Here is a 25,821-nt window from a genome sequence, read left to right on the forward strand (position 1 = left end):
ATACATTTTTTTTAATTTAGAAGATAAACTTACATTTGATTTCTGTGCAGTAATCATTTTGTGTCACTTAAGCAAAACGAATGTTATAGATTTTCCCTTTCTCTTTAGTTGCAAAGAAGAGAAATTAAGGAATAATAAGTGGCTTCTAAGACATTTAACTAAAGTATGTTTTCTTGGCTTTGTACTCTAAAAGAAAGATTTAAAGCTTCGGGCAGGTAAAAAGACTTCTGATGTAAATGGCTCAGTACATGAGTAAGAAAGATCTGTTGGGCACATTCTTGATAAGGTTAAGTTAAATCACTTTTTCCATGTTCATGTTTTTCATATTACATATCAATGTATGCTAGGTAGCTTGACCAAAATACAGGTAATAATGGATACAAAGTTTTCTTTAATCAAATAAAATTGTGGAAACTACCCAAATTAGATGTAGATAATGAACACTGTAATCTAAGCAGACCCAAGTGACCACCATGAAAGCTGATCATTTCTGAAGTTAAAGGAAGCATTATATGGCTAAAAATCATCAGAAGGAATTCAGGAAACACTCAATGGTGAACATTCACTTAGCCTACCTCAGCTATGATTTCAGGTGAGAACAGGTATTGTTTGATCAAGAATGTTTTATTCCCTCAAATAAGAAAGTTTAAATCCAATTTCATAGAGAGGCTGGTGGCCTTTATTACATTCAAATTAGTGTTTAATATAGAGCATTGTAATGGGATAGAACTCATTATGATTTACCTTTTTTCCAAAAAAAAAAAAACCATACTTTTCTTGCAGGTATATAAGAACAGGTATCCTGTTATTCATATCCTAAATTCTGCAATTTGATCTATTTAAACATGAAAGATCTAATGGGACTTGTATGACCTGTTGCTAAGTTTTCCTTCACCAATCTCTTCACCATTACTCTTAAAGGCCTTTGATGTATATTGGCAAAATCCCAAATTATATGCCAAATACTAAATATGGATACTATTCAAGCTCAAAAGTGCAAGAACTACTTCCTTAATTAAGGAAAAAAGAACCCTAAGGAGTTGCAACGTATATGGACTAACTTCATAGGTGTACTCTTGATGTCATGCCACACACATGTGATAACTTTCTCTACCATAACAGCTCTCTAGGTTAGTCTGACAAAGCACCTGACTTTAAGAAACAAACAAATGAAGGAACCAGTGAAACAGACATGGGGAAAGATATGTACATTTTGCAAGTATTACATTCAACAGCTGTTCCACAATCTGGCCATTTTTAGGGCTGTCCAACAATACTGTTAATCCAGGTGAACTATTTAACCAGATTTAATAGTCAATTGATTAATAATAATAGATTCCAAGTTAAACAAAGCATGTATACATTAAAGAAAGCAGTACAGAAATGTACTGTATATGAACTGTTTACAAAAACATACAAAATGTTGGATGGCACAAGGGATACAGTGCTAATAGAAACGGATTGTTTAAGCTAAGTGCTTAACATAAACTGTCCATCCCTATAACTAACAAAGAATATTTCAGGGACATGAAATATTTCCTATAAAAATAATGCTATATGGTGTAGAGTACTTTATTCAGTGTATTTTTAGGTGGTATTCATATGTTCATTATTCTTGTTGATTCAGTGAATATGTCTTCATCATGTTTCCATTTTCATTTCATCCGAAGCTCCAGGAAAATCTAACTTGCTAACAATCATTTAAAGCGAGAAGAGACGGAAGCAGGAGCAGCAGCAGGAGCAGCAGCATTATGGGTACCAGCTGGGACAGTGTGTGCTTGCAGGTGTCTCTCAGGTATGTGCTACCTGTCGCCAGAACTTGTGCTATCAGCTTACACCATGGTACCAAATATCTCACTGAGGTCACTTCACAGGGCTGTGGAGGTGATTTTTTTAATACCTCTCCGCTGAGCAAGAGTAGAGCGGCCTACTGGTTCCAAAACTGGTGACTGATTACGGTTTAAAGCAGAGTATGTAGCTGCCATAGCACCCTGAAAACAGGAAAGAAAGGTCACAACACAAACGACAATGGGTAGTCACAAGTACACAGAATATGAAATGGAAATTTCTTTCCCCCTAGATAATTTCTTCACATGAAAATTTATATAGATTTAATTGGGCTCATAATGAAAATAACCATACTGGTCAAACCCTCTGATCTAATTAAAATTAAAAAGGCAAATGTGGGAGGCTAAACTTATAGATGAGAAAGGACAGGGATATGCCTATAACAAGCAGTCCTCACTTTTCTCAGGACTACTGGACATTTTTTAAAAAAGATTTTATTAATTTATTCATGAGAGACACAGAAAGAGAGGCAGAGACATAGGCAGAGAGAGAAGCAGGCCCCTCACCAGGAGCACAACACGGGACTTGATCCCTGGACCAGGATCACACCCTGAGCCGAAGGCAGACGCCCAACCACTGAGCCACCCAGGAATCCTGACATTTTGTTTCTTTGCAATCCTTTAATATGAGAAGCCGCAAAGCATGCTCTTTTAGAACTTGTTTTGCCACTGCTGACAACCTAGTTTGCTCTGGGTTTTGCATAAGAAAGAAAAGTATAAATAAAAGTTAGGAAATCCATAAGCTTATCTGATTGATAAATTCAGAAGTCGTTGTTTTTTTTTTTTTTTAAAGATTTTATTTATTTCTTCATGAGCGACACAAAGGGAGAGGCAGAGACATAGGCGGAGGGAGAAGCAGACACTGTGGGGAGCCTGATGCAGGACTCGCACTTGATCCTAGGATCCCAGGATCACGCTCTGGGCCAAAGGTAGACGCTCAAATACTGAGCTATGCAGGCATCCCTCAGAAGTCATTCTTAAAGTAGTTTTATAATATTTTGGCGCAAAGGTCAATATTTTGACCTTTTCTTTTCTAAACCACTCATTGTAAGAGAATCTCACTTGAGAAATGGATGCAGGCTGAGCGAAAGGGAAAGATGCTACAGACATGGAGAGGGAGGCTCACACTCTCTGGGAGGACATGCAGAAAACAGTGCCTGAGTGGGGCAGCTCACCTTGACTAGATGGGGTGCATCCTGTCTGTTTAGTTGGTATTGTGGCAGTTGGTCCCAGTGGACAATCCAAGGATGTCTGAGCACAAGGGCAGCAGTCAGTCTCTGATGTGGATCCACATGAAGCATCTTTGACACTAGGTCCTGTAATGGGAATAATAATAATAATAAAACAATCTTAAACTTTTCTGTTTTTCTATAGCACTTGATACTGGTAAGCATTCTTCCTTAGCTTCTATGACACTATTTTCTCCTGGTACCAAACTTTGGGGTTCAAGGCAATTTGGTCAACATGACCATTTCTTTTCTTTTTTATTTTTTTAAAAATTTTTTTAACTTTTTTATTTATTTATGATAGTCACAGAGAGATAGAGAGAGAGGCAGAGACACAGGCAGAGGGAGAAGCAGGCTCCATGCACTGGGAGCCCGACGTGGGATTCGATCCCGGGTCTCCAGGATCGCGCCCTGGGCCAAAGGCAGGCGCCAAACCGCTGCGCCACCCAGGGATCCCTCTTTTCTTTTTTAAAAAATTTATTTATTTGAGAGAGCAGGCAAGCACGCATGTGTGTGCACACAAGCGAGCACAAGCAGGAGGAGGGACAGTGGGAGAAGGAGAGAATCTCAAGCAGACTCTCTGACATGGGACTCTATCCTTGAGATCATGACGTGAGCTGAAATCAACAGCCGGATACTTAACTGACTGAGCCACCTGGGTGCCCCCAACATGACAATTTCTTTAAAAAAAATAATAAATGCTTTTAAAGAATAATAATAAATATTAAAAAGAATGAAAAAGCAAAAACCTGTTTTTCTCCTCCCTAACAGTAGTTTTGGTGCATTACAAAGAGTAAATTTACCATATTTACATATCTTTAAGTACTTTGGCTCTTTTTTTCACTGAGATATTCTGATTTTTCTATACTTTTGTAGATTTATTTTTTTGAAAGATTTTATTCATTTATTCATGACAGACACAGAGGCAGAGACAGGCAGAGGGAGAAGCAGGCTCCGTGTGGGGAGCCTGATGCGGGACTCAATCCCAGGACCCCGGGACCATGACCCGAGCCAAAGGCAGATGCTCAACCACTGAGCCACCCAGGTGCCCTAGTAAGTTTATTTCTAAGTACATTTTCAGCTAAAGACTTTTTTGTTATTATCAAATAACGAAAAGCAGAACATAACTGTCCAATAATAGGAATTTAATTAGAGGGCTCCAAATGCCCCCTCCAAAAGATTAGAGTTATTTTTTTTAAGTAGGCTCCATGCCCAACACAAGGCTTGAACTCACAACCCCAAGATCAAGAGTTCCATGCTCCACTGACTGAGCCAGTCAGACGTCCCAGATTAGAGTTATTTTTATTTTTTCCACTTCATGGGCATCTCACAGGAATTATAAAAAAAAATCAGAAAAACAGAGAAGCAAAAGAACATGAAGAACTCCCAGAATCTGATTCTTTCAGAGACAAATGCTTTTTATCTCTCCAAATGTTTTTCTATGCATGGAATATAGATCCATATAATTGCTAGATAGTTTTATACTCTCCAAAATAACAGTTATGATTTATGAAAGCCATCTACCACTTAATTTTTCATTCAAAATGTGTCTATTAAGTATTTGTTAAAGGCCAGGTATTCTGCTAGGCATTGGGTATTTAGCAGCAAACAAGATAGAAATGAACTCTGACCTCATGAAGCTTGCAGCCCAGTGAAGGAGAAACAAAGAATCAATTACAAAGCAAACAGTAAATTCTTTGAAGGGATGAATGAAGAGGTATAGCTAGAGGAACACAAAGAAACACCTGACCTGTACAGGATGGGGTGGCTTAGAAGTGACTTTAGAGGAATGTGAGACCCGAAGGATGAGCAGTAGATGGGTTAGAAAAGAGGAAGGGGATACAGAGCAATTCAGCAAGATAGAGCTGAGTGTGTTTTGAGGAAAGCCCTCAGGGAGGAGAACATGCCATAATTAAGGAACTGAAAGGAGTGCAGTGAGGCTGTAGCAAAAACTGCCAAGTAGAACATGGCAGCAATTAAGTGGGAAAGGTGAAAAGGGACCAGATCATGAAGGCCCTTGTAAGCTACATTAGCAAATCTGGACTTTGGAGGTAAGAAATCATTTAAAGCAAAGGAGTGATAGAGGTAGGCTTGTACTTTAGCTCACTAAGTGTGGAGGACAATGGATTGGAGGGTGCAAGCCTGGAGACTCCATTGTGAGACCGGTGAGAGATGATGGCTTCAGGGCAGTATAAGAGATGGAGAAATAAAAAAAAAAAGAGAGAGATGGAGAAATATGTATGAAATTGAGGTACTTAAGAGAAAGAACCAACAGAACCTGGTGGATGACTAGTACTGGGAATCAAGATGTTATTCTAAGTATGCCTCTGCTATCAGATATTTACAGTTTCTTATTTTTAGTTATCATTAACAGCTAAGAACAGGAATAAGTTACTGAGCAAAATTAGAAGAAGTAAAACAATTAGGAACTCCCCTTCCAAATTCTTAAAGTGGGAAAATGTGCTTCAAGTACATAAAAGGTTGCAAAAGTGCCCAGGGCACAACCAAAGTCTGTTCATTCCTTCCACAGCTCTCATCATTCTGCTCAGATAAGCTCATTTGTGCTCATGGCTTTAGTTAATACAGATGATGACAACTCTTAACTCCACTGTCCACCCAAGACTTCTCTCCTAAGATCCGCATCCATATAATCAGTTGACTAATGGACATACATCTCTTAATTATGTATTACAGTTGTGTTTCAAATTCTTAATGTCCAAATCTGTAATTATCACTCCTCTCAAAACTACTTTTGTATTCCACATCTTGGTGAAGGAAACCACGACCTACTCATTAGTCTGAGGTGGAAATGTGGACTACATGCTTACTATTTGCTCATGCCTTCTTCTTCTTCTTCTTCTTTTTTTTTTAAGATTTACTTATTTATTTTGAGAGAGAGCGACAGAGCAAGTGAGCAAGCAAGCGCACAAGTGGGAGGGGCAGAGGGAGAAGGAGAAAGAATCTCAAGCAAACTATGCTCAGCATGGAGCCCAATGTGGGGCTCGATCTGACAACCCTGAGATCATGACCTGAGTAGAAACCAAGAATCAGATGCTTAACCAACTGCACCACTCAGGTGCCCCTTGTTTCTTATGTCCAATTAACTACCAAGTCTATTTGCCTCCTAAATTTCTCTTCCATTTGGCTCAAATGCTGCTACAACTTCTCTAGTTTAGGTCTTTATCATTTGTGACCTGAAACGTTGCAAAACCTTACAAGTTAAATCCCCTAATGTTAGGTCAGTAAGGACTGAATGAAATAGTGTAGGTATAAGTTAGCACAGTTCTTGGCATATAAGTGCCTATTAAATTGTAGTGACAGTACTTTTCTTCTCAAAGCCACACATGACACATATGGTCCATATGACTAATGACATTCACATGTGCAGCTTGCTCTTGAGGCAACACATCAGACAGAACCCTCCCTCTCAATTTTGTGGGGGTATTCACTATACCACATGCTTGTAATCTCAGGTCTTATCTGGACAAATTAACAAAAGTTATCAGTAATAAGGCTGTGAGATTCAATTTTTCACACTCTATTTTTATCTCATCCTCACCTGTCTCTCTCTTTTTTTTAAGATTTTATTTATTTATTCATGAAAGACACACACACACACACACACACACACACACAGAGGCAGAGACACAGGCAGAGGGAGAAGCAGGCTCCATGCAGCGAGCCAGATGTGGGACTCGATCCCGAGTCTCCAGGATCATGCCCTGGGCTGCAGGTGGCCGGCGCTAAACTGCTGCGCCACCGGGGCTGCCTGGTCTTTCTTTCATTCAAAAAAAGCATACTAGAATACAAGTTAATGAGAATCAAATTATGGAAATTAAAGCACATTAAGGTTATCTCTATAATTTATTTAAAAAGCAGGTGATGGGAGCGCCTGAGTGGCTCAATCAGTTAAGCATCTGCCTTCGGTTCAGGTCATGATCCCAGGGTCCTGGGATTGAGTCTCATGTCAGGCAACCTGTTCCACAGGAAGTCTGCTTCTCCCTCTGTCCCTTCCCCCAAATCATTCGTTCTCTTCCTCTCAAATAAATAAATAAAATCTTTGAAAAAATAAAAAGAAGTGATGGGTAAGCTCTGACACTTTATTTTGTGACATTACTTGATATGCCTGCCTCATAACCAACCATGACAATTTCCGGCAGACTCCAGCGATAAGAATTACTGCTCCACAGAATAAACTTGAAAAAGAAAAATCTGATCACTACAGTGCTTAATATTTTTCAACAGTTTTCCAACATCTAGAATAAACCTGAAATCCTGAGCATAATCTACAAAGCCTTTCATAATTTGGGTTCATCAGCTACCTTCTCACGTGTACCCTGTCCTAGTCACAACAAACTGTGCGCAGCAACCTGGAGGCATTCTGTCATTTTCAGGCTGTCCTGACCACAAATAGCATGTGTTGCTCCCTCAGCCTGGGATAGAATACATCCTTCTGCTCCGTAAAGCTGCCAGGAAAATCCCTTCATTGCTTCTTGAAAGCTTTCTGGGAAATCTTTCTGACTGAGCACCATCTGTGAACTTCTTTAACACAAAAAATGTACCACTGTAACAGCATACATGACACTGTACTGTATACTTTTGGTGATCTCCCAACTAGACTATGAGCTTCCTGAGATAAGGAATTCTCTCAGTCATGTCTTTGATTCCTGGACCTTCACGTATTAAGCATGTTGTAGGTGCTTAATACATGGATTAAAAAAAGAAATCATAGGGGGCGCCTGGGTGGCTCAGTTGGCTAAGTGTCTGCCTTTCAGCTCAGGTGATGATCCCAGGGTCCTGAGATTGAGCCCCCTATCAGGCTCCCTACTCAGCGAGGAATCTGCTTCTCCTTCTCTCTGCCTGCCATTTCCTCTGCTTGTGATCTCTCTCGCTCTCTGTCAAGTAAATAAATAAAGTCTTTAAAAAAATAAAAATAAAAAGAAGTCCCAGAAAAATGAATCATCTGGTTTAAGAAATATTGGTTAAAAAAAGGAAAAGGCGGGGATCCCTGGGTGGCGCAGCGGTTTGGCGCCTGCCTTTGGCCCAGGGCGTGATCCTGGAGACCCGGGATCGAATCCCACATCGGGCTCCCGGTGCATGGAGCCTGCTTCTCCCTCTGCCTGTATCTCTGCCTTGTCCCTCTCTCTCTCTCTGTATGACTATCATAAATAAATAATAATAATAAATTGAAAAGATTCCTTTAAAAAAAAAGGAAAAGGCTAATATTTCATTTTAAATCAGATACAAAGCCAAATATTATCTATACAGACATCATTTAACAGAGGCTTCATCTCTATGCCAAAAGTATTAGCCTACTTTTTTGAAATACCCTATTTACTTATGCAATCATCTCAATTCAGGCTTCCTCTTCTCAGAGAAATCAGCAAGTACTTCTACCACTACGTGTCTTCTTTATCTCCTCTATGTTTTTCTTATTTGGAAGTAGAAAACTTGGCTCTTCTTTTCTGATTTTTAAATTTTTCACTCTTCTTTTTAAAAGAGCATTTTCTATGAATAAAGTAAAACTAGAGCAGAGTTGGAAAGCAAGTCTGGCAGAGGATGGCAGATCTTCCGGTGAGAAAGGCTTTTCAAATGGATTTCAAGCAGACACTATAAAACTATACTACCATTTACTGTGAAAAAGATGAGACCCTTTTCTACATAATATTGGTCAAAAATAGAACATGGTGCAGTTATTCTAGGGAACAAGGGCTTTGGAACCAACTGCTTAGTTTGAAGCACCCACATGTTCCCAGTATGTAACCACGGACAAAATGACACAAAAATTCTGGCCTTGCTTCCTTCTGTGAAACGAGAATACTACCACCTATTTTATAGGGTTTGTTAAGAGGATTAAATGGGATGATTTAGGTGAAGTGCAGTGTGAGGCACAGAACAGACACACAAATCATGAAGATTACCACCACCATTATTATTATTTTGGTTAACAGATTTGTATTTTTTCTTCCAAATTTTTATTTAAATTCTAGTTAGTTAACATACAGTATAATAATGGTTTCAGAAGTAGAATTTAGGGATGCCTGGGTGGCTCAGCAGTTGAGCGTCTGCCTTCGGCTCAGGGCGTGATCCCAGGGTCCCGGGATCGAGTCCCACATCGGGTTCCCTGCATGGAACCTGCTTCTCTCTCTGCCTGTGTCTCTGCCTCAATCTCTCTCTCTCTGTGTCTCATAAATAAATGAATAAAGTCTTTAAAAGAAGTAGAATTTAGTGATTCATCACTTACATGTAACACCTAGTGCTCATCACAAGTGACCTCCTTAATACCCATCACCCATCTAGCCTATTCCCCAACCCCTCCCTCTATCAATACTCAGTTTGTTCTCCATTGTTTTTTTTAAGATTTTATTTATTTATTCATGAGAGACACAGAGAGAGAGAGAGGCAGAGACACAGGCAGAGAGAAGCAGGCTCCATGTAGGGAGCCCGATGCCGGACTTGATCCCCGAACTCTGGGATCATGTCCTGAGCCAAAGGCAGATGCTCAATCGCTGAGCCACCTAGGCATCCCTGTTCTCTACTGTTAAAAGAGTTTCTTATACAATCATTATTATTCATCATGTTTGTCAGCAAGAAGTAGTTTTAGATGTACAGGTAATAAAGCCAAGCCATTACCTTCTGGGAAACAAAATAATTGGTCCATTTTTGAGTTCAAGTTATTTGGTAACATCACTTCAAAATAATACTTTATAAACAAAAGTTTGTAACTGATATTTTCTTTCTCACTAGGGACTATGAAAAATTATTTTCTCAAAAGTTTATAATAGGAAGCCATACTTACCTTTGCTGTATCTGAAACAGAATTCCAGTAACCACCACTGAGTGAGAATTTTCCGCTGCCTATCCGTGCCAGTATTTCCTCTGGTGTATCATCAGGGCCATTTGCAAATGGAGTGTAACTAATTTATAATGAAATTAAAATGTTAATGAGTAAAATTTCTTTTTTTGTAGGTAATCTTCACATTTATTTGTAGTATCCAAGAGTACTCTGGTTAATTTAATTAATATACTTTACTGAAATCTCCTAAAGTGAAAAATATCAACATCATGAAGCTCCATAAAGCATCAGGTCAAGGTATAAGCTATGAAATATTAATTAGACTTAATATATGATAATATAAATGTTTTAAGATATGACACATTAGAATAAAATATTTAAAATAGTGTATGTTTACAACATAAGTGTACAAAAAAGGTAATGGAAAAAATCAAGTTAAGACCTTAAGACATTAATAAATGGTACATTATAGAAAATCAGTAATGATATAGTTATTTATTTTTTTAAAGATTTATTTATTTATTCATGAGAGACACAGAGAGAGAGAGACAGAGACAGAGAGAGAGGCAGAGACACAGGCAGAGGGAGAAGCAGGCTCCATGCAGGGAGCCTGACGTGGGACTCGATCCCGGGACTCCAGGATCACGCCCTGGGCCAAGGGCAGGCGCTAAACCGCTGAGCCACCCAGGGATCCCCAGTAATGATATAGTTATAAATGTAGTATATATAAAGAGACACACACCCACAGGACTGTATTATTAGATAACATGAAAAGAAGATACTACAACACAGAGATTAAAAAAATAAAACTAGATAATTTGAACAATATATTGATGAATAAATGCTTACAAAATATGGTTCACTCACCCAGTAAGCATTGTATAGAGGAGGACACCAAGACTCCATATATCACAAGCAGCATCATAGCCTTGTCGCTTTAAAACCTAGAAAAAGTAAAAATTAGTATTAACATACCACCGAGATTTGAATTTAGAGATTAGAATAGGCCGAACTATACTATATCTTCTATCAATGTAGTTAAGAAAAACCTCAACAGAACATGATTAACAAAAAGGCAATATATTAATCCTGTTCTAGAATATTCTATAAGTAATTATATATATATTACATATATATATACATATAAATTTAGTTTCGGTATTTGAATTAGCATTTATTGAGTGCCATCATGGCATATAGAGGACTATAAAACTAAAGGGAAGTTTCTTTTTTGTCCTCTGCTTTCAAGTTTCTTATTTATTTATTTTATTATTATTTTTTTTAATTTTTATTTATTTATGATAGTCACACAGAGAGAGAGAGGCAGAGACACAGGCAGAGGGAGATGCAGGCTCCGTGCACCGGGAGCCTGATGTGGGATTCGATCCCGGGTCTCCAGGATCGCGCCCTGGGCCAAAGGCAGGCGCCAAACCGCTGCGCCACCCAGGGATCCCCTCAAGTTTCTTATTTAAATGAATTTATATTCATGTTGTATGAGGCTGCAGAAATGGTTATATAAAATAGAACTTTTAGGAACATATAAAAGTACAAATGATACAGTGCAAAATTATACTTTTACATATATAAAATATAATTCACTTGAGCATTTAGTAATCAACAACTATTATCAGGCTTGAACAGTGATAAATTCAAAACACTCTTGCTTCCTTAAGAAAATTAAAATATGGCAGGGGAAATAAACATATATATAGTTAATAATTCAACATGTTAAGTATTATAACAAAATTATGCCTAAGGTGCTATGGGTAGAAAGATGAGGAAACCATTCTTTTTTGTTTTTAAAGATTTATTTATTTATTTTAGAGATAGAGCACATGAGAGTGAGTGGGGGGAAGGGCAAAGGGAGAAAGAGAATCTTGAGCAGACTCCCTGCTGAGCATGGGGCCCCACAAGAGACTTGATAGCACAACCTTGAGACCATGACCTGAGCTGAAGTCGAGTTGCATGCTTAAATGACTGAGCCACCCAGGAGCCCCAAAACAATTCATTCTTAATATGGAGAGAGAAGGAAGGCTATAGCCTTCTTGTACTGGGACTATAAGAATTTGAGAGGTAAAGGGAGGAGGCAGAGGAGAGCAGATGACACTTAAAGGGCAGAGTCAAGGAGAGCAGAGCATGCTTAAGGACAGGCAAGGATTCAGTGTGACCAAGTGTCCAGGTAGGGACACCAGAGAGAACTAAGAAGGACTTTTATAAATATCTTGTTAAGGAATTAAAATATTTTCCTGTAGGCAATCTGTTGTCATTGAAGCATTAAACAGGGAAATAAAAATAAGTAGATGTGTGTACCAAAAGAGAAACTCAAGGAATAGAGGAAATGCTGGCAAAAAGACAGACTGGAAACAAGGCCATCTGATAGGAGGCAATTTGTAGAAAACTAAGTGAAAGGCTCCGAGGAACCACACTAAGGCACGACATGGAGAGAAAAAAATGTAAAAATAAAATAGGAAGGACTCAGTTGAGATGGGATGTATAAGGAAAGGGAAAAGAGATCTAGAATATTCAGAAATCAGAGTGGAAAGGGTTTGGTGACTGACCAGATGTAGAGAAATAATGGAGAAGGAGGATTTCAGGAAGACTTCTAAGTTTTAACTTGGGTGATTAAGTGGTAAGTCGAGACAGAGTTAAAAAGTCAAGTCTAAGGAGAATGTAATCATGGAAGATTTCCTTAAGAAGATGAATTTAGAGGCTTTGAAGCAAAAAACGGTTTTAAAGCAAAAACTTTCATTTCAACATGCAAAGGCAAAACAGCTGTATAGTGATTTCCAGAAGCAGATTGTTCATCTGAAGCATGAAACACTCAAGAAGAAAAACAGGATGGCTAGATGAAGTGACCATGCTTGGACACCAGTATGTGTCAGAAGCTGTGGATATGTGGACAAACAAGCAAAAAGTCTGTCCCTCATTAGTTCTGGTGCCACCAGGAGAACAGGTGCAAGTAGTCTTTATATCTCAAAAGTAATAAAATTACAAAAAGTTTAGAAAATAGAGGGGGAAATCCAGCTCTATAATCCAAGTGTCCTAACATTACCAACTATTATCACTTTTTGGTGAAATATCTAATGGTAAAAGCATACACTTTGCAGCCATATTGCCTGGGATCGAATCTCAAATCTGACCTCAAATTACATAACCTCTCACTGTGCACCTGGTTTCCTGTAAAATTTGAATGAAAGTTTTGCTTCACATTGTTATGATGAGAAGAAATTATTATATGTAAACTGTATTTGTGAGGATGAAATCAGCTAACATATGTTACCGGCACATAAGCCCTATATTAGGGGTAACTTATTTTTTATTACATATTTCATAGTTATATTTTTTAAACAGTGATTATAAAAAGAAGAAATCTTGAGGATAAAGCAGTGGATTTTAGATTTGCTACAATGGGGAAAAGAAGCAACTCGATCAAAGCAGTGCTTGAAGAAGCCTTCAGTAACTCACTGTAGAGCTCTTCTACAGAATGATCACAGAACCAGAGAGGTAGCAGGGTGCAGCTAGGCTCTAGTAGTCATTTGGGATATGGTGAAGGAAGCAGGGGCTAAGATGGTAGTTCTGTGAACAGAAGAACCTTGAATTGATTTTAGGGGATAACAGATGATACCTAGTTACGAAGCTAAATACAAGAAGAGACCATGATGCATTAGCCTCAGAAATACAGGAAGATGGTGACTAAACCAGGAAATTAGAAGGATTAGGAAAGAATGAGAATAAGCTAGTTTCCGTTTAATTCCATGCGCTCACAAGTACAAAAGTGTTAGTGATAGTAGACCTCTACAGATGTGTGATTATGTAGGAAGACAGAAGGCAGAGCAAGGAAAGGATTATAGTGGACTAAGCAGTAGGGGGCTGAGGACAGGATGAATTGCCATCAGAAGAAAAAGAGCTGACATTTATTTTAATTATTTGTTCAGTAAGTCTTCAATTAAACAAATATTAACTATGCTATATTAAACACAGCAAATGAGGCTTTAAAAATATTTTATTCCTTCCTTCCTTCCTTCCTTCCTTCCTTCCTTCCTTCCTTCCTTCCTTCCTTCATTAGAGACACACAGAGAGAGGCAGAGACATAGGTAGAGGGAGAAACAGGCTCTCTGTGGAAAACCTGATGCAGGACTCAATGCCAGGACCCCAGGATCATGACCTGAGCCAAAGGCAGACGCTCAACCACTGATCCACCCAGGTGCCCCCAAATGAGTTTTTAAATATACTGAAATACTGGAAGCAAATAATTTCACAGTTACCTCTGGTGCAACAAAATTTGCAGTATAACAAGGAGTCATGAGAAGACCATTTTCTGCTCTTAGCTGTTTGGCAAAGCCAAAATCACAAATTCGAATAGATTCTGGATTGCCAGATTCATCCACATAAAGAATGTTGCTAGGTTTCAAGTCTCTGTGAACCACCTGGTTGAAATACAAATTAAAGAGGTACATTAACAATACATTTCCATTATGGAAAGCTCTTTATTCACAAACTGACAAGCAACGTACTCAACAAGATGATGAGTGCTGACCTTTAAATTATCTTATTATAAAATGCTGATAATGTAAATATAACTCTCTAATACAGAACTGAGACAAGGAAAGGAGGAAGAAAAAAGCAGCATGTACTTCCCTCTTCTTTGTCCAATTGATTAAGTAGGTTATGGTAAAATGCAAATAGCAATAGTATCTGTCTCTAGGTTACTCAATCATTCAACAAATATTGAATGCCTATCATGTGCCAGGGTATTATATAAGGAACTATTGTGAACAAGACACATAAGATCTTTGCCTTTCCATGCTATGAGCTTACATAGTAGTGGGGAGGCAGAGAATAAACAGATTAGAGATGGGTGTCTAGAGGAGGTAACATCTGATCCAAGACCTGAAGAATAGAATGAACAAGCCAGGACAGTGGGGGATGGTCATTCTAAGTACAGGAAACAGTTTGTATGATGAGGTATACAACAAACTTGCGCTAACAGGCTCAATGGAACAGGCATGAGGTTTAGGAGTAAAAAGGAAAAAAAGTCCAGACTTTTAGTATTGTCTATTTGATCTAAGTGACAATGTCACACATACAAAAAGATATTACTCCTTTAGAGTTCTGTATTATTTTCCCCCTTTAGTTACTTACTTGAATACTTCTCTTGCATATAAGCCTACTGATATTCCTTATCAGATTTATGTCTTTTCTACTACTGAATTCTGAGTCTAGATTCTAATCAATCACCTCAGTTTTAGTTCCTAACATTGAGAACATTATTTCTCCAGACAACTAATTACCTAATTACTGCTGATGCAATGGGAAAAGAACAGAGAAGACTCAGATGACTGCAAAGTCATCAATTCTTCAGAGAATACAGAGTCACATGAATTTTGAGCTAGTTACTAGGCAAATCTTGACCAGCTAGAAGTCAAGAAGCTGTAGGATGAAATTAACACATTCCACTTGTTAGCGTCTAGGAGCAAACACAAACAGAATGAGAATAATGTATTGAAAATAAACTCCTTAAGAAATAAGCCCTTAATTTCCTTTTATAACTGAATATAACCCATGATTCTTTGGTTCTGCTTCTAAACTTGCAACAGACCCAGTTCTCAAGAGTACAGAGTGGCCTAGCAAAAACAGTGATAGGTCTTCTAGGTCAGAAGACCTCGCTTACTTTTTCTTAGGAAGCCTAAGAATTTAATATAAACAAGTTAGGATTTCAAAGTATCACTTCAAGTTCGGTGGGAGAAGTTTATTTAGAGGAAGAACAGCAGAATAATTAAGCTAATAATAGTTATTTTCCATCAATGCATAAAGTAATTTCTACCTTTATAATTTTATTCCAAACATTAAGAAAGAAAAGGTTAATAAAAAGGTTAAGGTGTATGTGTATGTATGTGTGTGTGTGTTTGTGTGGGTACACGTATATATAAAATGTTGGAAAGACTTACCCCTTGTGCATGAAGATATTCAACAGTTTTGGTTATAGTAAACAGGACAGCACTGGCCTCTCTTTCAGAGAAAAATTTCTGTCTAAGAATTTTATCCAGTAATTCACCCCCTTTCATAAGTTCTGTCACTACATACACGTATTTTCCATCGTCATATACCTGTAAAATTCAAGATCAAAATGTAAAAAATTATTTGAAGCTCAGAACAAAGTTTAGCATATTCAAGAGAAATTAAAATTCATTTTATAGTCAAGGAAAATTTTGCTGATCACAGTCAATAGAATGCATAAAATTTATAAACAATTTTATAAATACAAGAATATTAAAATAGGAATTGATTAGATTGAATGTCAGAAAAATAAACTGTAATTTCCTTCTATGAAACGTAAGTCATGGCAATCAAAGTAACTATGGGCAGTGTATATGAAGAAGCACTGAACTTTTGCTCTCAGGGTTTGTTTCTCTTGATCTTTCTATCTACCGATGACAGCAGGGACTAGAATAAAGACACATGTCTGTATTTTCCTGGAACTTCTACAATTGCAGAACTTTTGTATTTACATACACAGTACAATGAATTATTCTGGTTTTGATTATACTCAAAGACAAGTTGTGGCAAGAATTAAGTAGGAAGATTAAGTAGTGAAAAGAAATTCCACCTAACTCCACAGAAGTATATCAGTTTACTCCTAACGTAGAAATAGAAAGCTCATTGTAATTTTGGAGTTGTACTCCAGGCCATCCCAAACTGAAATAACCCCTTTATTAAACTTCAGTTCCTTTTATTCTCCCTCACCACAGGGTTACTGAACACTTTTATTTAGCTCTATAAGAGGTACCATGTGCTGGGGCCCCTAAAATGGAGAAAACAAGGTACCCATCCTCAATGTTTTTATTCTAGTAGAAACAGACATAGAAACAAGAGTTTAAAAAAATGTTGGAGATGCTGTAATAAAAGTAGGGAGAATTTTAGAGACTTTAGAATTTGAAATGAAGGAAGGAGGAAAGATGTAAAAACAGTGACAGCTTAGGGAATTTCTAAGGCAAGGATGAGAGAAAGTATTTTCTACACCTCCTTTTTGATTTTCTTAGTTGGATTCTTGGAGATTATATCAAAGAGTCACTTAAGTTACACAGCTTCACATGTAATGGAACCAAGCTAACATTCTCCTAACAATGCAGTGATAAATTAATCTGAGGAAACTGGGAGTTTGGGTTAGTAAGAAGGGAGATTAAACTTTGGAATTCACAAAATCTCAGAGGTGAAAGGCAAAAAGTATCTTAGAAGTCCTCTGGCTTAGTTGGCCACATGACATATCAGGTCTACAACTCTGATACGGCCTTTGAGCCTATGTGAGCACCATCAGCAAGAGAAGATTTAATACTGTCTGGGGAGTTCACACCCTTTGCCAACAGCTCTGTTATGATAAAAACCACAGGTAGCAAGGAAAAGATACCTCACTTGTCTGGGGTGTGGTGATGGGCAGGACAGGCTTCCTGGAGGGAGTAATGTTTTAGCAAAGTTCTAGATGTATGGTAGTTGGCCAGGCAAAGAAGGGAAGTGGTATTGTTGATTGAGGAAATCATAAATTCAAAGAGCAGCATGAGAAAAGGAGGAAAGTTTAAAGGTGTGTATGTACATGGTTGCATATACATGCACCATGGTTGGAGCATGGGGTATGAGAGGAAGTGTGAAAACCACTGCAGACAGAGGAAGACAGACTGGAGGTGAAGCACGGTATGAACTGTAGGCAGAGGAGTAACGTGGTTATATCCAAGTGTTTGCTCTCTCTGGCAGTACTATGGAAGACAGTCTGGGGAGAACATGGAGCATGAGACTAGTCAATCCCTAATACTAATCACTACCCAAATGTTCCAATAAATATAGATATTAAAAGCAATAATGTCAGCAATGCTTTTCTTCTTAAAGCAAAAGTACAAAAATTAAACATGTTTATCTTTAGAACTGAAATTATGCTATACATGTTGTCCTTAGTCAATTTTTTAAAAACTTAGTATTATCAAGTTCTTGGTCTATCACATGATATTTGAAAACATTCCAAATGTGAGCTGGACAAGTGACTCAAATTACTGGAGTTCAAGAATCTACTACTTACATCCTTTAGAGTAATGATGTTTGGATGCTGTCCATAACGAAGAAGAATTTCAATTTCTTCTGTTGGATCTCTTTTGCTTTTATCAATAATCTAAAAGGCAAATATTTATAATAAAATCTCATGAACTATGAAGGTCACGAACCTTAAGTATTCACAGCTACAGACCTTAGGTATTATCGTACATAAATACTGGACATATGAACCATTTACCAACCAGTTTTATTCTAGTACCTGGCCAGACTGTTTAATCAAAATTTGAAAGCCAGTCTAAGTTTAGGACTTACTAAACACTCAAAAGCCCCAAGAAAAGGTGTTTTTCTTCCATCCCCGATTGTCTTAAAACCTTGGAAACTCAGTCAACTTCTAACCCTTATCAATACATATAATTAAGAACAAGATGTATCTATAATACTGCCACTAGCATCTGTTTATTGAATTAACTTTATTTCCTTTAATAAAATGCTTCAATGGAATAACCCATTAGTTGTAAGCTACTTATAAAAAATTAATTAACAGTTAAGTAGAAAAGCTTATTTTTGAAGCTAGGCAGAAAGCTAAGCAGAGAAACCACACCTAGAGTTTTACTTGGCTAGAGTTAAGTTTAATTATTATGATAAAGCCCTTTAAAATTCTAATGTAGGGGATCCCTGGGTGGCTCAGCGGTTTGGCGCCTGCCTTTGGCCCAGGGCGCGATCCTGGAGTCCCAGGATCGAGTCCCGCGTCGGGCTCCCGGCATGGAGCCTGCTTCTCCCTCTGCCTGTGTCTCTGCCTCTCTCTCTCTCTCTCTCTCTCATAAATAAATAAATCTTTAAAAATAAAATAAAATACTAATGTAGCTTTTCAACCCTTTTAGGTCAGCTGCTTCTTAAAAATACATCTCTTAATGTTTTAATCTGTTAAAGTGATATTATATTTTTAAAAGGACAAGTTCAGCTTTCTTTTGTCCAGAAGGTAGTCTCAAACAAATTTTGTGACCTTTATATTTTCAATTTTAAAAAAGCTTAGTAATTAATGTACACAACAAATACTCAAATGCTCCAGCAATCTAGGAAAAAGCTTGCAACTCAAAGTATGAATCAAATCTGTTATCTGAAATGGATTTAGTTGTAAAACAGTTCTGTATGTGGAGAACAGGGAGTACAAACATAGGTGTACACTGTAATCAAATGCAAATGACAGTGTGGAATTAGGCAAATAGATTGATTAAGAGGAAAGGTATATGGAATAGACATCCTAATTTAAGGGAGATGATCTGGGACTAGTCTTTTGAAAACCAGAACACACTGGGAGGTGTTACTCCTAGCAACATTTTCTTTGATCTGCTAATCTGAGCAGAGCTTATATCACATACTTGTGTTTGTAGATCTTAGATTTGTGGTAATTTCAGCAGAATGAAGCTGTGCTGGGATTGATTTTATGAATCTAATTTAAGTCACAAGAATCCACAAATAGCTTGAAGATATTCTTGAGGTTTTGGTATACTGTTCCTGGTTTCTGTAATTCAAAGGGGACCTCAGGGTATTTCTGCTCTTTTTCTGATGTGTTTATGGAGGCAAGACACATCCTTAAACTGCCCATCATGTGCATTACTCACCTTCTCTCCTTTCTCGTAAGCAATCTGAAAATTCCTATGTACCCCAGATTTCACTAAGAGCAATGAGTAGGAGAAGAGCAAATTAACATGCATTTCTATGGTTTATCCTTATATCTGACAGAAAGCTGGACACTGATGATTTTTAAAGCAATTACATCCAAGTTTAGAATAGTAATAACAATTTTTTGTGTATGTATGTGTCTTTCATAGATATTTGCTATGCATATATAAAACACATTTATTTTTATTTTTGCACAGTGAAATCATATTATATCTAGAAAGACGGATGGATATACAGAAGTAAAAACAATTAATGCCTCTCTCCTAGTAAGTAAACATGAGCTACCCACACTTACAGACCAGTTCTAAGGTCCAAAATAAATTAAGAGCCTTAGACATTACTTAAATTGCTTGTATTGGGAGAGCAGTGACTACCATCCCAAGAAGTGAAAAGGCAGAGACTTGAATGTAGTATTTTTTCACTTACAGCTACAGGTCTGTAATTCAAACTTTATCATAGAGCCATATGATTTGGCTTCAAAAATTCTTATTGTCTTGAATGAAATTAAAACAATGAATGAAACAATGAAATTAAAACAGCTAATGATAATATATTTTGTAACAGTGGTCTTTTCCTTTTATCAGTTCACAGATCCTTTTATATGTGAAGGACAATATGAACATTTTTGCCAGAAAAATGTAAACACATAAAATCTGGCATACAATCTTGAGGAAGTCCCTGACACTCAAGACCACAAAATGCCCCCATATTACTTTTTAGAGTAAGAAGATGCTATTAAAAATCAAGTCAGATGTACTACTGCCTTGAGCAAACCAAAGGTACGCTACCTGCCTTTAGTTTATAGGTGAATCCATGGTTCCAAATGGAGATTCCTGAAGGTTGCTAGGCAGATATTTAAATTTACCTTTTTAAAAAAATGAAAGGCACATTTGCCAAAGAAAAATTTAATTTTAACTTGTACTGACATGTGTGAATAACAACTGTTAGAGCTGTATTTTATTTTTTAATTTATTCTTAATTTTTAAAACGTAGGTTCCATGCTGGGCATAGAGGACCTTAGGTACTATAGAGCCCAGCATGGGGCTTGAACTCATGACCCTGAGTTCAAGACCTGAGCTAAGAGTCAGATGCTCAACCAACAGAGCCACCCAGGCACCCCAGAGTTGAATTTTAAATCTAAAAATATTTACCTTCACTGCAAACTCCATGTTTGTAGCTTTATGTATGCATCTCTTGCAAACAGAGTAGGAGCCAACTCCAATATCTTCTTTTACTTCATATCCATCAGTAAACTGAATGCTGTTTCTGTGCAACTGCTACAAACACAATTATAAATTGACAAAGAGTTTTGTAATGACAATGGTATAATTCATAATAGAGGAATATGTTACTCATTATGCATTGTTGATATTAACAATAAAAAGGAATATAAGCAAAAATTAAAAATGAATCTTTACAGCATTTATTTTTCCACAACTGTGTATTTTATTTATTTTAAATAGTTTATATTTATTCAAGGGAGACACAGAAAGAGAGAGAGAAAGAAAGAAAGGCAGAGGGAAAAGCAGGCTCCCTGCTCCCTGATCGACGTATGGCTCGATCCCAGGACTCCAGGGTCATGCATTGAGCCAAAGGTAGATGCTCAACCGACTGAGCCACCCATGCATCCCCACAACTGTGTATTTTAGAATGTCTGCCATAAAATGTACAGCAAGAAATAGGCTTTTAAGAAAAAGCTTATGCTAAAAAATTTGAATATGTAAAACAGAAAATGCAGAGTTACTTGGTAAGGGGTTGCCTGTGACTGAGCCCTATTGCACTCCCCAACTGATGCTAGGTCTTTTAAAGTACTTTTGCAAATAGGGAGAAGTTTATTTATTTATTTTGTTTTGTTTTTTTAATTTTTATTTATTTTTGATAGTCACACACACAGAGAGAGAGAGAGAGGCAGAGACACAGGCAGAGGGAGAAGCAGGCTCCATGCACCGGGAGCCCGACGTGGGATTCGATCCCAGGTCTCCAGGATTGTGCCCTGGGCCAAAGGCAGGCGCCAAACCGCTGCGCCACCCAGGGATCCCTAGGGAGAAGTTTAAAGTCTCTGGTATAGAAGAAAAGATTTAGGAGGATTCAGAATTAGAACATCGGGATTCTTGTCTCAGATGCTCCTCTTGCAGACTGCGCAACCCTAAACTATGTTTTCTTAGAGGGTAATGGTGAGGATTAAATAAAAATAACGTATTTGAAGGTGACACCTATTATCGTCATTGTGGATTATCAGTAGCCATGCCCTCCATTTCCACTCTCAAGTCAAAGCTTCAATACATTTCTGCTAGAGAAGCTATTAATAGGTTAAGGACTGATAACATATGGTAGGATGATGCCTAGTAAATTAGTAGTTTCATAAGCAGGCTGAGGGAAGTTGTGCTGTCCTTGGCGATACTGAAAGGAGACCCGCCTCCTGCCTACCAATGTCTACAAACTGTATCGGTTAAAATTTGAATTCCGTAGAATATATGTTTGTGATTTCTATGTTAGGTACAGAAGTTATAACTTAAAAACCTGCCATACATCACATGCTTGCTATAGTAAAAGGAACAAACTACTTTAACCATGAAATTTATTTAAAAACTAGTGTTTAAATTGGTTTTCTAGAAAGTGGAAAGCAAGATGACTAACTTGCGAAGAAAACTTGAGAGCAAAAGCAACTTCATCTTCAAGCAAATTCATCATTAAGCAAATCCAAGCACTAATTAGTGCCCTAAAAACAATCAGTGCTTCAAAAGATATATCTAGTTCCCTCTGTAATTCAGAAGATGAATTAAATTTATCTTTCCATGATACTAGGATGGGAAGAAATACATCTAATGGTTTGTACTACTTGTGTTCCTCTAATAACATTTACTAGTTCAGTCTCGTGTTACAGGCATACAGACATCTGGAAACCTGCTTCTGTGGCTTTTACCTCATTCTCCAACTCTGATACACAGATGGGATAATGGGGTGGGGGACATCCTAAGGTAGTATCTATAACCATTTCTATTAAATAGCAGCAGGGACTCCAAAAGAACAAGGACACAAAACTTGGAAAATATAAGGCTGAAGTTCACTTTTATTTCTTATGCATTTCTATGGCAGAAGTTGGCGAACTGTATAACCTATGGACCAAATCTGTTTTAATACTAGTTTTTATAAATAAAGTTTTATTGGCACACAGCCACACTCATTCATTTAGCTACAGTCCAAGGCTGCTTTTATGCTACACTGTCAGAGTTGAGTAGTTGTAACAGAGATCATATAGCCTACAAAGCCTCAAATATTTATTAACTGGCCCTTACAGAACAAATCTGCTGAGCCCTGTTCCAAGCCATCAGGGAACCAGGAGATCTTAGTTCATCAAGGCTGACCTGACAGAGGCAGAAGATGAAACAAATTAGGCCTGATAAACATTTTGAGGCATAGGAGAGTGTAGAGACAAGATGGTGATATGTATTTCAACTCTCTTAGAATTCCCCTTTCAAGTTAGATCAGTATCCAGGACTCTGGTGCATGCAATCTTTTTTCCCTTAAGATATATAGATAGGGGGATCCCTGAGTAGCTCAGCAGTTTAGTGCCTGCCTTTGGCCCAGGGCGCGATCCTGGAGTCCTGGGATCGAGTCCCGCGTCGAGTTCCCTGCATGGAGCCTGCTTCTCCTTCTGCCTGTGTCTCTGCCTCTCTCTCTCTATCATGAATAAATAAATAAATAAAATCTTTAAAAAAAAGATAGATAGATGGATTGATTGATTTATGAGAGAGAGAAAGAGGGAGAGAGAGAGAGAGAGAGAGGTATTGAGCATGAGCACGTGCACACACTGGGGCAGAGGGAGAATGTCAAGCTGACTTCCCATCAAGTAGTGGGGCTGGCCTTGGGCCTGATCTCATGACACTGAGATCATGACTTGAGCAGAAATCAAGAGTTGGCCACTTAACCAACTGAGCCACCCAGGTACCCTATCTTTTTAAAGGCATATGAAAGGAATTTCTAAGAGTAAGTCAATGATATAAAATGTATTTTAAGCTGCTCACTTAAAATCATCAGATCAAATCTAATCTAATTATTCACACAGTGAATCATATCTTACAACATTTCAAATTTTAAATTACTTAGACATTCACTCACCTGCACGATTGAATGCACACCAACTGTCTGCATAGCTTGGCTTTCATCATCTGAGGTGATAGCAACAAAACTAAACCCCCGAAAAAGCTGATGCGCATTAGCACTAGGTGGAATGCCAGGTGAATCTGAAAAGAATAATACATTACTAAGAAGGTAATACTCTGAATGGTAAGTTAAGGGAAGAAGAACTGTTGACAGTATGACCTTTCTCTTATTCTGGAATTCCACTTTTTAGGCATCCAGGGCTTCCAGGATAACTCAGTAACACTCAATCAGCTCTGTCCTGATGGCTTATTGGCATCACAACTCTAACATCCAAGTTCCTCTGAGCCCAGAAAATAGCTAATTCATTGAAGAATATAATAAATCGATGAAAATTACTAGGCTAATGTTATTCTAAATTAGCACGGTCTCATGGAATTTCCTGTAGTGATAGAAATTTTCTTTATCTGTGTTGTTCAATATGGTAGCCAGTAGCCATATGCAGTTCCTAACCATTTGAAATGTGGTTAGTGTGACTGAGAAACAAAATTTTAAATTTTAATTAATTTAAATTGAAATAACCCCATGTGACTATTGGCTACCATATTAGATGGTGCAACCTTAAATGATAACCTAAAAATGCTATGGATCCTGGTGAGAGGGAGATACAGGGTTCATCCACAGATAATTTAGGAGAAAGGAATTTAGTCTGATGGCCTCAATATACAATATCAGAATCTGGAAATCTAAACTACATGTTAAAATTTACTATATTTATATATATAAGGAACGAAAATAATTTCTAAGACAATCATGGTATGCAGTCCTTAAAATATGTTTTATGACATGACATATATTGTTACTCAAATTGTTTATGTGGAATCTACTAGCAGTAACAAAAACAGAAAAATGTTTTTAAAATATAATATTCACTATAAAAACAATAAAAGCATGCATAACAAATGTATAATTCATAAATATAAACACACAATTAAGCATACTAATATTTATAATCATGCAATAAAGGCTAAGGGAAAGCAAAAACCATACAGGCAAATATATTTAAATATCAACTCCAGACAAAGTTCTTTTTTAACATCAGCTTGATATTCTCAGCAATAAATACTGTTTAGTGCATTTTAATTCAATGTAACAGTATTATACTGAAGACCACTGTTAAGAGAACCAATCTGGGAAGAATACAATATAGAACTGCTCTTTTCTGAAATTTTTCCTCTATCAGGCCAAATTGTAATGAGAAAGTAAAGCAAAACATTACCATATATCACCAATTCTATGCATTTCACTGTTCATATATTTGATGAAATTTTGTTCATGTATTAATCCTAATTTCTAAGACTGTCTAATAAAAATATATACAAATATACTTTTTATTTATTTGTCAGTGATAAACCTGGGGTCTAGTACACTTAAACAACAGGGTATTAGAGTGCAGAGCACACCATTACATGCATGCAAACACTAACTTAATGAAACACATATTACCATTTCAAAGATAATTTCTCTATAACAGTCAATGTTTATGTAATTTTAGAATAAAGGCATGACACAGGATATAAATCATTTTGAGATGGTCATACCTCATATAAAGTTTAAGTTATGTTTTGGAATTGAACTAAACAAGTACTTCCAAAATACTAACTAATATTAGAGTTTTAAAGAGTACTATCTATACTAAAGATTATTTCATGTAAAAATAGCTACAGGTAAATAAACACACAACCAAAGATTTTGTTTTTCATATAACTAGTATCAAAGTTTAAGGCAAACCTAATTTGCTAAAAGATTTAACAAGGAACTTGACTGCTATAAAATGCTGTAAAGGATTTACTAATTATCTAGTTACTGCAGGAAGGATATGGTATGAAGGGGAGATATGAGTATTATGCACACACATACACACGCACACACACTGTTATATTTAGGTTTTCACATTTTCTCCTTACCTTTGGGAGTTTTTGCAGTAAACTCAGGATCAAAATAGAACGTATCTTCAGGCCTGCCAGTTGCAGGTTTAAAAGGTGGATGAATTTCTCTTCTGTACAGTTTCTGGAGGAAAAAAAAAGAGACTTAGACATGTATTAATTATAAAAAAAATTCAAGCAAATCT

The 25,821-nt window shown here is 37.2% G+C and overlaps 1 protein-coding gene across 22 annotated transcripts in view; it reads right to left on the reverse strand.

The window, feature by feature from the left end:
- Positions 1–605: 605 nt before the first annotated feature.
- RPS6KA3 (ribosomal protein S6 kinase A3) overlaps positions 606–25,821 on the reverse strand; it is a 1,133,953-nt gene continuing 1,108,737 nt past the window's right edge. For 20 of the 22 annotated variants that reach the window (XM_072744446.1, XM_072744453.1, XM_072744445.1 and 17 more), the window contains 10 exons: positions 25,658–25,760; positions 23,709–23,833; positions 20,741–20,866; positions 17,935–18,024; positions 15,818–15,976; positions 14,135–14,296; positions 10,737–10,813; positions 9,873–9,990; positions 3,023–3,163; positions 606–1,991 (listed from right to left, as the gene is read on the reverse strand). In XM_072744446.1, coding sequence (XP_072600547.1) covers positions 1,869–1,991; positions 3,023–3,163; positions 9,873–9,990; positions 10,737–10,813; positions 14,135–14,296; positions 15,818–15,976; positions 17,935–18,024; positions 20,741–20,866; positions 23,709–23,833; positions 25,658–25,760 — 1,224 coding nt within the window. In that variant the 3' untranslated portion in view covers positions 606–1,868. The remainder of the gene's footprint in view (positions 1,992–3,022; positions 3,164–9,872; positions 9,991–10,736; positions 10,814–14,134; positions 14,297–15,817; positions 15,977–17,934; positions 18,025–20,740; positions 20,867–23,708; positions 23,834–25,657; positions 25,761–25,821) is intronic. The other 2 variants (XM_072744460.1, XM_072744459.1) reach the window with 1 other exon arrangement.

Source organism: Vulpes vulpes, chromosome X (assembly GCF_048418805.1).
Source record: "Vulpes vulpes isolate BD-2025 chromosome X, VulVul3, whole genome shotgun sequence".
Lineage (NCBI taxonomy): Eukaryota > Metazoa > Chordata > Mammalia > Carnivora > Canidae > Vulpes > Vulpes vulpes.